The following is a 12,373-nucleotide window of genomic DNA, read 5'->3' as shown; positions in this document are numbered from 1 at the left end:
TTCTCTCTCTGCATCAAAATATTGACCTTCCGTTCTTTAGTGTTTAGAGAAGCAGCGTGGCTCAGTGGAAGGAGCCCGGGCTTGGGAGTCAGAGTTCATGGGTTCGAATCCCGGCTCGGCCACTTGGCAGCTGGGGGACCGTGGGCACGTCACTTCACTTCTCGGGGCCTCAGTTCCCTCATCTGTAAAATGGGGGTGAAGACTGTGAGCCTCACGCGGGACAACCTGATGACCCCGTATCTACCCCAGTGCTTAGAACAGTGCTCTGCACAGAGTAAGCGCTTAACAAATACCAACATTATTATTTAATGTTCCTTAACTTTTAATGAATGGTTTCAGCCAGTAAACTCTGATCTCCAGTTGAATAAAACGGCACACTTTTTTCCCTCCCCGGTAAAAGAAGGTCATGGGTTCTAATCCCGGCTCTGCCGCTTGTCTGCAGTGTGACTTTGGGCAAGTCACTTCACTTCTCTGCACCTCATTTGTAAAATGGGACTTTAGGCTGTGAGCCCCACATGGGGCAGCCTGATTACCTCGTATCGACCCCAGTGCTTAGAACAGTGCTCGGCACATAGCGTTATTAACAAATACCTTTATAAGCTTAACAAGTACCATTATTATTATTATTATTATTATTATTGTCCTCTTTTTTTTCGGATGCCAGATTCTGGAATGTATTTCCCAACAAAGTTCGGCATGCTCATTTCTTTTAATAACCTGGACTTTTGAAAGATATATGCCTTTTTTCTCTTTTGCTGTAGTCGACACTACTGCCAGCAGTCTTTCCCCTAAATATGAAATTTTCTTCTGTTTAGATTTACAGTCAACATGATCGGCTTCATGTCGTCGTCGTTTCTTTTCTTTTCTGTGGTGACATATCTTAAGTCAATATTCATTCATTCAGTCGTGTATATTTAGCTCTCACCGTGTGCAAAGCACTGTACTGAACACTTGCCTGTATATCTTCTAATATTTACACTTTCTTTCTCTGGCAAATGAGGTACTGTGGTAATCATCCCAAGAGCTAAACACGTTTGCAATCTATAAATTGTTACATGATTTCCCGTTAATGAATCGTGCGTCTCTTTCTTCTCTCCAAATTGGAATATGGCAAGAACATAATACAATTGGAATCTTATCTCTAGAGGTATCGTTGGCGTATATCGAGCACGTTTACCACGGGCCGAGTTGCGTCGATTACCTTTGCGGCTTCTCTAGACTCTGCCCATTTCTCTCCATCCAGACTGCCGCCATGCTGATTCAAGCACTCTTCACTCCCCGCGTAGTCAACTGCGTCAGCTTCCTCGCTGAATTACTTGCTTCTTGTCTCTCCTCACTCCAGTCCAATACTTCACTCTGACTCCTGGATTATTTATTTAGTTTTAGTCCGGTCCATATCTTCCCACTCCCCCCAAAACCTCCAGCTGGCTTGTATCCATCACTGGATCTAACAGAAACTCCTTACCACTGGCTTTGAGGCACTCGGTCGGCGATCTCCCTTCTACTCTGCCTTGCTGATTTCAGCTATTGAGTGTTTACCGTGTGCATGACACTGTAGTAAGCACTGGGGGGGGGGGGAGGAGTACGGTGTGACAGAGTTGGTGGTTGAATTCGCTGCCCACAAGGAGCCCACAATCAAGAGGGGGAAAACGGGCATTCGGATAAATTACCGACGGGTACACAGGCGCCGCGGGGCCGAGAGCGGGGTCTGTGCTTGGTACAAATCCGTGCGGAAGGGCAGTGTAGAAGGGAGAGGATGTGGAAACATGAGGGCTTTAGTTGGGGAAGGCCTCTTTGAGGAGATGTGATTTTACTGAAGGTGGAAAGAGTGGTGGTCTTTGGATGGTGGTGGGAGGGGATTCCCGGCCAGAGGCAGGATGTGGTCCAGGGGTTGGCGATGAGATAGATTAGATCGAGGTACAGTGAGCAGGTGTGCATTAGTGAAGTGAGCATGCTGGATGGTAGTGGGAGATCAGCAAGGTGAGAGAGGAGGGGCCCAGGTGATTGAGTGCTTTAGAGCCGACAGTAAAGGAGTTTCTTTGATACGGAGGTGGGTGGGCAGCCACTGGAGGTTCTCAAGGAGTGGAGAAACAGGGACCGAACAAATATGGAGATAAATGATCTGGGTGAAGTATGAACCGGAGGGGGTGGAGATGGGAGGCAGGGAGGGCAGCAGGGAGGCTGATGCGGTAGTCAAGGTGGGATTGGCTAAGTGGTTGGATGGAGAGGAAAGGGTGGGTTTTAGGAATGTCGTGAAGTTAGTACCTACGGGATTTGGTGGCAGATTGCCTATATGGGTTGCGTGAGAGAGGTAAGTCGAGGATAGTGCCCGGGATAAAGTGAGGCAGGAAGCACGGCGGTGCTGTTTACAGTGTTGGGGGACGACAGGGTTTGAATGGGAAGATGATTTCCTGCTACAGTCCAGCCCCCACACTCTGCTCTTCTAATGCCAACCTAATCGCGTACCTCGGTCTCGTCTGTCCCGAACCCTTTGCTCACCTCCTCCATCTGACCTGGAACTCCCTCCTACTTCCTACCCCACGGGCTTCCGCTCTCCCCAACTTCAAAACCCTCCTCAAATCACATTCCCGACTAAACCCTCATTTCCCTTATTCTTCTTCCTTCTGTGGTGCCTGGGCACTTGGATCTGTACCTTTTAAGCACTTGATATTCACCTCGCCCTCATCCCCACAACAATCAATCAGTGGTATTTACTGAGCACTTACTGTGTGCAGAGCACTGTACTAAGTGCTCAGGAGAGTACAGTACAGTAGATTTGGTATGTTCCCTGCCCACCAGGAGTTTAAACCTCTCTGCAAATACCGCGTATATAAGAGCCTTATGCTCTTCCATTTCCCTTTCTTGTCATTTATATTAACGTCTGTCTCCACCGCTAGAACGTAAGCTCTTTAATGGCAGGGAGCCTGTCTACCCGCTGAACTGTACTCTTCACAAGCATGTGGTACAGTGTTCTGCAGACGGAAAGCGCTCAATAAGTACCAACGATTGATGGGTAAGGACTGTGCACACGCAACACAGGGGAGGAGGTGTCTTATCCAGTTTATAGCTGAGGAACCGCAAAACAGAGAGGTCAAGTGACTTGTCTGTTATCGCACAGCGTGCCATTGATAAGAACTAGCATTAGCATCCAGGTCCCCGGCTCCTGGGCCCGTCGTCTTTCCGCTTGGTCACGTTGCTTCTCCGGAAAGCCGAAGGCTCGTACAGCTTTGGTTTAATTTTCCATCTGTTGTAAATTTACCGCGGGGTGTGTAGGCTTAGAATGAGTAGTTTTCGACAGGTGGAAAACAGACAAAGCTCCAACCTTCATTTTCGAAGCCGGTAACTTGGAAAAAAGGCACTTGTATTTTGTCAGTTGCACACTAGTATCAGTCGCAGTTGTCCATTCAGCAGTATTCATCGAGTGCTTATTGTGTGCAAAGCACTGTTCTAAGCGCTTGGGCGAATACAGCAACAGACACATTCCCTGCCCGCCAGCGCTTACCTTGTGCAGAGCGCTGTACTAAGCCTGTGGGATGGTAGTCACGATCCCCGCCGCCAGTGAGCTTGCAGTCTCTTAGGGATGATTTCTCCGTCTTCGGTGTTACCTGTTGCCGAGTTGTACATTCCAAGGGCTTAGTACAGTGCCCTGCACACAGTAAACGCTCAATAAATAGGATCGAACGAATCTGTACGTACACGAGCTGGGTCTTGGCAACAGGATGCTACTGAAGCCTCGAAGCCCAAGAGTTTGTTGGTGACTGACAGGGAATGATGGTAAGATCCTCGAACGGGTCCTCGGATCTTTCGTGATTGCGCTTCTGGTTCTCTGGTGAGTAGCGGTGTAGGGAACATTTGGGTTTTTTGGTTGTTTGGGGGGGGGGGTTTTATGCCTGCATGTTGAGTTTTGGGCTTTTTCTTGGGCCTCTTTGTCCCCCTAAGCCAGAGCCGTTAGCCGTCTGGGTAGGAAACGGTCGCCCCTATTGGAGTGATAGAAAATCCCAGCTCTTAAAGGACCCTCAAGAGACCCTAACTTATCTGTGCCTCAGTTACCTCCTCTGTAATACGGGGATTAAGACTCTGACCCCCATGTGGGACAGAGAATCTTCCACTTATTTCAGTCCTGGATGCGTGGCACTTAACAAATGCCCCAATTATTATTATTATTGTGGACTCAAAACCACCGTAACACTTTGGTGATAGACCCGTATGCTCTCATGTGTAAGCAGTTACTCATCCACGCATCAGTCTTCCCGTTCTTTTTTTTTTTTTACCTCCTCTCTGTAATTATCGTATGACAGTCACTCTTGTAAGGCCCCTGAGGGCAGGGATCGTGTAGGACCTGGGAGGCAGAGAAGCAGGGTTCTGAATTCAGCTTCGCCTCACGGTTGCTGTGTGAGCTTGGACAAGTCACTTAACTTCTCTGGGCCTCAGTTACCTCAACTGTTAAATGGGGATTAAATCCCCCTCCATCTGACTTAGACTGTGAGCCCATCTGGGACGGGGACCGGGTGCAACCCGATGGCCTTGTATCTACCTCAACGCTTAGGGCGTTGCTTGACACACAGTAAGCGCTTAAATACCGTAATTATTATTATTACCATAGTTATCGTGATAGTTTCCTAAGCATTCTGTGAAAACTGTAATTCTGCTGTGCTCTCTCAAATGCTTAGCACAGTGCTCTTAACACAGTGCTGAATAGACGCCACTGATTGATTGCTATGAATTGGGATTCTGATAATTAGTCAGGGAGGGCTTAGAGGGTGGGTGGACTTTGGCAGATCTGGGTGGGGAAGGAGTCCCAGGCCTTGGGACGGGGACAGAATGATCTTGCCACTGATTTATCGCCCACATCCTGCCTCTGGCCTGGAATGCCCTCCCTCTTCACATCCAACGGACAATTACTCTCCCCTCCTTTAAAGCCTCATTGAGGGGCACCTCTACTCCAAGAGGGCTTCCCTGACTAAGCCCTCATTTCCTCTTCTCCCACTCCCTTCTGCGTCGCCTGGATCGTTCCCTTTATTCATCCCCGCACTCCCAGCCCCGCAGTAGTTGTGTTCAGATCCATAATTTTATTTATTCATATTAATTTCTGTCTCCCCCTCTAGTAGACTGCAAGCTCGTTGTGGGCAGGGACTGTGTCCGGTATATTGTTATATTATACTCTCCCAAGTGCTTAGTAGAGTGATGTGTACACAGTAGGTGCTCAGCAAGTACGATCCACTGATTGAACAAGGGGCCAGAGATGGCCAAGATGAGCGCTCGGAGGTGGCCTGGGAATTGACGACGAATGCCAGGAGAGGAGTAGACAGCGAGGAGAGCCAGTACGCAAGGTGGAAAGAGCTGGTGTGAACCCCAGAGCCACGGCTGAGGGTGCTTTTATCTGCTCTAGAGGGAGATGGGCCACCACTGGAGGGTTTGGAGGAGCAGAGATGGGCGTTGTCAGGTTGCAGGAAGATGTTCCCGACACTGTGGCAGGGAGTATCGTGGTCTGAAAGCGGTAAGAAGCTGGAGAGAGGGACAGCGGGGAGGAGGCCAATGCAGCGGTTCAGTTGTGCTCTGATGAGTGCCAGAACCAGGATTGCGGCTCTCTTGGGGGACTGAAAGGGGCCAGTCCAGGAAAAGTTTCTTAGGAAACCAGCGATAAACTGGAGGGGAGGAAAGGGGAATGACTGTGAAGAGTCGAGGAGGACGTTAAGGCTGCTGACTCGGGTCCCAGGGAGGTAGATGGCATCTTCAGCGGAGATGGGGAGGTCAGCGTGGCCCCATAAAAAACTGAAGAAATACTATTTTGTCCCGGACAGTACCACAAAACCAGACACCGTATTCTCTCATCTGGTATAGATCGCCAAGGATGTGGGATTCGTTCGTCCCCGGGTCTAATTTTCTCTCCTGAATAATCTAGTTCCACTGTGAAAACAAGTTTCATCAAAGTAGCTTGTGAAAGGAGTTTGCCAAAAACGAGTTCATTCGAGTTATGTTCTTTGAAAGTGCGGTTGTGTTGTCAGTAGCTGTATCACGAAATGTATTTTTTTCCATGGAGAATCCATTCCAAAACCTCTGGAAAAATGACTTGAAATTTTTTCACGAACCGGGTTTAGTAACATTAAAAACAGTGTTAAATTGGTTCAGTCCTTGAGAGTAATTCAAAGCAGAGCATCTTAATATTATTTAAATGAGAAGATGTAATGTGGCTGAGTCTTTGCAGAAGTCAAACCTTGTTTGAGGACTTTAGTGGTGGGTTTTCAAACTGAGTGACGAATCTGCCCAATTTAGGTTGAGCAACGCGATCTTTCGTCTCTTCTGAGCGTCCCTGCATATCTTTGAATTCCTCTATGCGATGTTCTTCCTCGGTCATTTACATAAGCTCATCCGCTCTCTTTAAAACTGAAGAATAAAATGATAATCCCCACATATCTGGTGGGGACTTGTCAAAGTTCTATGAGGTTTCCATAGCAGAACAGTTCCGCTGAACAATAATAATATTAATAATCCTAATCGTGTTACTTGTTAAGCTTGTACTCTCTGTTAAGCACTGTACTGAGCGCTGGGGTAGATGCGCTATCATCAGGTTAGACACAGGCCCTGTTCCACTTGGGATGGAGTAGGAATTAATCCCCATTTTACAGTTGAAGAGATCGAGGCAAAAAAAAGTCATGTGACGTACGCAGGGTCACACAGCAGACAAGTGGCGGTTTGACAGTTTGACCCGCACTTACGAGCAGGGCTTTTTCCTTTGAGCCTTTCTTTTGGATCGCCGAATCTCAGACGGGGTCGGGAAGGAGGCAGAGAGGGATCTGCCTCCCTGTGGCATTCAGCCAGAATCTCGGGGCCGTTCAGGCTTTGGCAGACGGTACAGGCTGTATCCACTTGGTTATAGTCTGGGGACGGTGCAGGAGGTAACCCTGAGTCGTAGGGTTCGTGCTGCAGCCTGGGATGCGCCTGCCTTTAAAAGCCGGTGAGTAATGTCCCGTTTAACATTCCAGTGCGATGCGGGTGTTACTGTCCAAACTCCCCCGACCGTGGATCGTCGATGAAAAGAAGGACGACGGCTACACCGCTTTGCATTTAGCAGCGCTCAACAATCACGTGGAAGTGGCCGAACTGCTGGTGCATCAGGTACGACAACTTAGGGAGGGTTTTGTTTTTTGGTTTTTTTTTTTGGATTACATACTCTCAGTCGGAAGCGAGACCGGCTGCGGATCATACCCGCTCAGGGATCTGGTTGGGGCAAACCCAAACAGCCTGCAGCTTGGGGTCCCCCGTAAGCGCACCGGGTGACTCGGGGTGATTTGGCGGGGGAGTGGGGAGAGACCGCCCCACGGGCTCTGCTGCTTGCTGCACCCCTGCCTTTTGAAGAAGGAGGAGGAGGATTACAAGGAGTGACTTCGGAGAAGGGCCGGGACCCATCTCCCATTCCATCCCTCCCACAGCCCCAGCCCCAGATCCCATGTGAGTGAACAGGTTGAATTCTGGAGAGAGGGGGAAAAGGTCACCGGCCTTCCTCCCCTCCTGCTACTTCTTCAACCGTTCCTTTTTGGTCTCTCTTGCCAGCTCCTCCTCTGCCTCCCACCTCCTAACCGCGGGAGTCCCGCAAGCCTTGTTTCTGACTCCTCTTCTGCTTTCCATCTCCACTCATTCCCACAGCTTCAAGTATTATATCTGTGCCAGTGACTTCTCTACCAAAGCCTTCAGGCCGCGGTTCCCCTCTCAACAACACCCATAGGTTGCCCATCCACCTCCGCATCAAACAGAAGCTCCTCACCATTGGCTTTAAGGCATTCAGTCAACTTGCCTCCTCCTACCTCACTGCTCTACTCTCCTACTACAGCCCAGCCTGCACACTCTGCTCCTCCGGTGCTATCCTTCTCACTGTGCCTCAGTCTCCTCTGTCTTGCCGCCAACCCCTCGCTCGCATCCTGCCTCTGGCCTGGAGCGCCCTCCCTTCTCACATCCGACAGACAATTCCTCCGTCCCCCCGCCAAAGAAAAAAAAAGTTATCAAAGGCACGTTTCCAAGAGGCCATCCCTGACTAAGCCCTCCTTTCCTCTTCTCCCACTCCCTTCTGCGTCGCCCTGGCTTGCTCCCTTTATCCATCCCCGCTCCAAGCCCCACAGACTTACGTTTATATCTGTAATTAGTTTATATATATTAATGTCTCTCTCCCCCTCTAGACTGTAAGCTCGTTGTGGACAGTGAATATGTTTGTTTATAGTTGTACTCTCCCAAGCGCTTAGTACAGTGTTTCACACACATGCGCACTTAATAAATACCGCTGACGGACCGACTCCCAGCCCTGTAGCTCCAGTTCGGACCCCTCCCCCTCTCTGCAGTCCGTCATTTCCTCCTGCCTTCGGGAGATCTCTCTCTGCGTTATCCTTGACTCATCTCTCCCCTTCAACCAGCGTATCCAGTCACTCACTCACTCTTTTCAATTATAGCTACACAGCATCTCCAGAATTTGCTCCTCCCTCTTTCCAAACTGCTTCCACACGGGTCCGGGCAGTTGCCGTTCCCCGTCTCAGATACTGCGTCAGCCTCCTCGCTGACGTCCATGCCTCCAACCTCGCCCCTCTCCGGTTCATACTTCTCTCTGCTGTCTGAATCATTTTCCTGCCCACCCGTCTAATGGTTGCCCTTCCCTTCCGCTTCTAGGAGAAACTCCTCACCACTGGATTCAAAGCAATCAGTCAGCTTTCTCCACCTTACCTTTCCTTGCTCCTCTCCCACCACAACCCATCCCACACCCTTTGCCTCTCTAATACTCTTGTCTCGCCCTCCACCGACCCCCCCTTGCTCGCACCCTCCCCTTAAATTGCCGTTAGACCAGCAGCCTCTCCTACTTCAAAGCCCTTCTAAAATCATATTTCCCTTCAGGATGCCTCTTCTGACCGAGCTCTCGTCCCCCTCACCCAATTTTACCTTCCTACTCCTAACCCATGCACTTAGTCCCACCCCCTAAACGTTTACGTACTCATCCCGGCCCCACGACATTCGTGTACGTTAATATACTTGGTCGCTTCCCTGATCTGCTATTATTTTAATGTCCGAAAGGCTGACATCAACCACTCAAGTCGTATTTATTGAGCACTTATGGTGTGCTAAGGGCTTGGCAGAGTTCAGTATAACAGAGTTGGTAGATGTTCCCTGCCCACATTGAGCTTGCACTCTAGGCGGGGAGACAACCAAGAATATAAATAAATCACGGATAGGCACACGAGAGCTATGGCGCCGAGGGAGGAGTGAATAACGGATGCAGATCCAACTGCAAAGAAGAGCGCGGGAGAAGAGGAAACGAAGGCGGTTAGTTGGGGAAGGCCTCTTGGAGGAATTCGTGGCGGATCCTTGCGCTGGATACCTCCCTCAAAGCACTCAGCATCATCTGGGGGTACGGCCAGGAGATCAACCGTGGGCGTGTCCTAATTTCAAAGTTTGCAGTGGAGTTTCTGGAACATAGATTCTTTTTTTAATAACCCTAATGTAATAGCTTATCCCAACCCAATTGATTAGCCGTGTACGGTGTGAACTGGGAAAAGGTGATGGCTATACCGAGGGTCGCTTATGTATTTTTAATGATCCGCCATTTATGTTGGTGTTTTTCAGGGCAGCGCCAATCTGGACATTCAGAACGTAAACCAGCAAACGGCACTACACCTTGCCGTGGAAAGACAGCACACCCAAATCGTGAGGGTAAGAGGTTTATTATGCTAAACGTCAAGCCCGTGGTTACGGCGGTCATCAGAAAAGCTGGTGGTTGACCCGAATCCCCTGAATCTCGAAGCGACCGGATTGTGGTGTTCCCCGGCGGGTGATATCCTGCCTGCTTGCTGTTCCCAGACCTGGGGCTAGTGTCGTCAGCCTCCCCCGAGCCTACCCGGTGGCATGATCGGCTCTTGTAGGAAACCGTTGAGGCCTGTCCTGGTTGTGTCAAGCAAATGGGTCTCCTGGATAGAATGGTTGAGAGCGATAGTTTGACCCCCCGCCCTTCCCACCTATTCCAAGTTACTCAGCGCAGGGGCTTTATTTTTTTTTTTTCCTTCCTAAAAAGAGTTTAGCTCTGAGGTCATCAACCTTTTTGGGCTTGTCTCTATCTGTTGCCGAATTGAACATTCCAAGCGCTCAGTTCAGTGCTCTGCACATAGTAAGGGCTCAGTAAATACTACTGAATGAATGAATGGCAAACAGAAATGAAACCTGAAGTCAGTAGTATTTATTGAGTGCTTACTGTGTGCAGAGCACTGAACTAAGTGGCTGGAAGAGTACACAGAGAGCCAATTATTTAAAGAGAGAAGAATTGGAAAGGGGTGGGGAGAAAGAGCAAACTAGGGAGAGGTTGAACTTACCCCTCGGCGCCAACACCGGATCGGGGGGTGGGTAGGCGGTTTCCTCCTCTGCCCGATTTGGCTGGTCCTTCTAGATGTGGCTGCTGCTTGCCCAGGCACGCGGGGGGCAGGCCAAAGCAGCACGGGCTTGAACTGAGTCAGTAAATCGTCGCAAACAATCGCCGGTGTTTCTGGCTTATGCGCCTGAGTTCGTTTTTGATCCAGCTGAACAGGGTGGCCATTCCACCCACTACAAATGTCCTTCCCCATTCCTAGAAGTTTTGTCCTTTCGATTGGTTCATCAACGAGCATGAGTTCCCGGAAGCAGTGGGGTCTAGTGGATAGAGCACGGGCCTGGGAGTCAGAAGGACCTGGGTTCTAATCCTGGCTCTGCCACATGTCTGCTGAGTGACCTTGGCCAAGTCACTACACTTCTCTGTGCCTCAGTTCCCTCATCTGTAAAACGGGCATTAAGACTGTGAGCCCTATGTAGGACAAGGGCCACGTCCAACCTGATCATCTCCTATCTACCCTGGCGCTTAAAACAGTGTCTGGCGTATAGTAAGCGCTTAACACATACCACAATTGTCATCATCGTCATTATTATTATTATTTTCAACTACCTCCTTAGTCTTAGACTTGCCTTTTGCAAGAGATTTTCATCCTTGATTCTGCTTTTCACAGAAACCTTCCTTTAAAGTTAATTCGTATTCAGGTATGGCCCAAATGTGAGTGGCAAAATGGTAAAATTAAAACGTTGCCAAGGCAGGGCCCTCATGGCTCCAGATCAAACTGGCACAAAGATCCAGCCCTGCACCCGGGCTCCAAGCGGGCCCCTCGCCAACCCGACGTCAGATGCCGCTCCACCGTGTCCCCAAGCAGACAGGCAGATTTCAGCCTGCCCCGGGTCAGGTTTCGGGGGCCTAAGAGACCCCAGGTCAGTCTACCCTTTCCCACGGGGACTTAGTTATGGCCCAAGGTGGGGATCCGGATCCCTGATTGCCTTGAGTTTGGTCTTTTGAGAAGCAGCGTCGTCTAGTGGCTAGAGCACGGGCCCGGGAGTCAGGAAGACCTGGGTTCCAATCCCTGCTCCGGCACTTGTCTGCCACGTGACCTCTGGCAAGTCACTTCGCTTCTCTGGGCCTCAGTTCCCTCATCTGTAAAATGGGGATTGAGACTCAGAGCCCCATGTGGGACAGGGACCGTGTCTAATCCGATCATCTCGTATCTACCCCATCGTTTAGTACAGTGCCTGGCACACAGGAAGCACTTAATACCGCAATTATCATTATTATCGTCGTCAGTCTGCAAACTCTACGACTTGAACAAGTGTTCCTCCTATTTGCAAATTCTTTTACGCCTGTCTTCCCCCAGTGAGCAGGAATCCTATCTTCCACCTCTTTTGAGCTCTCCCCAGCATTCAGCCGTCCTCAGAATAGGCACTCAGTGAATCTGATGGATTGATTGGTTAGTAGGAGTTGTAGGATTTTACATCAGTCAATTAATCACTTGTATGTATTGAGCACCTACTATGTGCAGAACTCTGTACTGAGCACCTGGGAGGGAACAACAGAATTGATGTTTCCCTGCCCATAATGAAGTCACTGATGGAAACTTTGCAGGAGTAGAAACCTGGACTGTGGATTTTGCCGTAGTTTCTCAACTCTAGCGAGGACTCTATCCACTTCAGGTGGAACAACAACTGTGCTTACTATGGTGCCCAGCACTTAGTACAGTCATGGGTTCGAATCCAGGATCTTCCACTTGTCAGCTGTGTGACTGTGGGCAAGTCCCTTAACTTCTCTGTGCCTAAGTTACCTCATCTGTTAAATGGAGATTAAAACTGTGAGCCCCACGAGGGACAACCTGATTACCCTGTGTCTACCCCAGCGCTTAGAACAGTCGCTCTGCACATAGCAAGCGCTTAACAGATGCCAACATCATTATTATTATTACAGTGTCTAGCATATAGTAAGCGCTTAACAAATACCATTTAAAAAAGAAAACTGCCTTGTCTTTATAAAGTACCTTGTAGTTGGCCAATTCTTTCCGAA

The 12,373-nt window shown here is 49.5% G+C and overlaps 1 protein-coding gene across 1 annotated transcript in view; it reads left to right on the top strand.

Moving 5' to 3' along the window:
- The window catches only part of MIB1 (MIB E3 ubiquitin protein ligase 1), a 119,563-nt gene that overhangs the window by 83,610 nt on the left and 23,580 nt on the right, over nt 1–12,373 (top strand). The window contains exons 13-14 of the mRNA XM_029068822.2: nt 6,984–7,116; nt 9,601–9,687. Coding sequence (XP_028924655.1) covers nt 6,984–7,116; nt 9,601–9,687 — 220 coding nt within the window. The remainder of the gene's footprint in view (nt 1–6,983; nt 7,117–9,600; nt 9,688–12,373) is intronic.

The sequence above is a fragment of the Ornithorhynchus anatinus genome, chromosome 7, assembly GCF_004115215.2.
Source record: "Ornithorhynchus anatinus isolate Pmale09 chromosome 7, mOrnAna1.pri.v4, whole genome shotgun sequence".
In the NCBI taxonomy this organism is placed as follows: Eukaryota; Metazoa; Chordata; class Mammalia; order Monotremata; family Ornithorhynchidae; genus Ornithorhynchus; species Ornithorhynchus anatinus.
The sequence above is the reverse complement of the archived record's forward strand: the minus strand, read 5'-3'. Positions and strand labels throughout refer to the sequence as shown.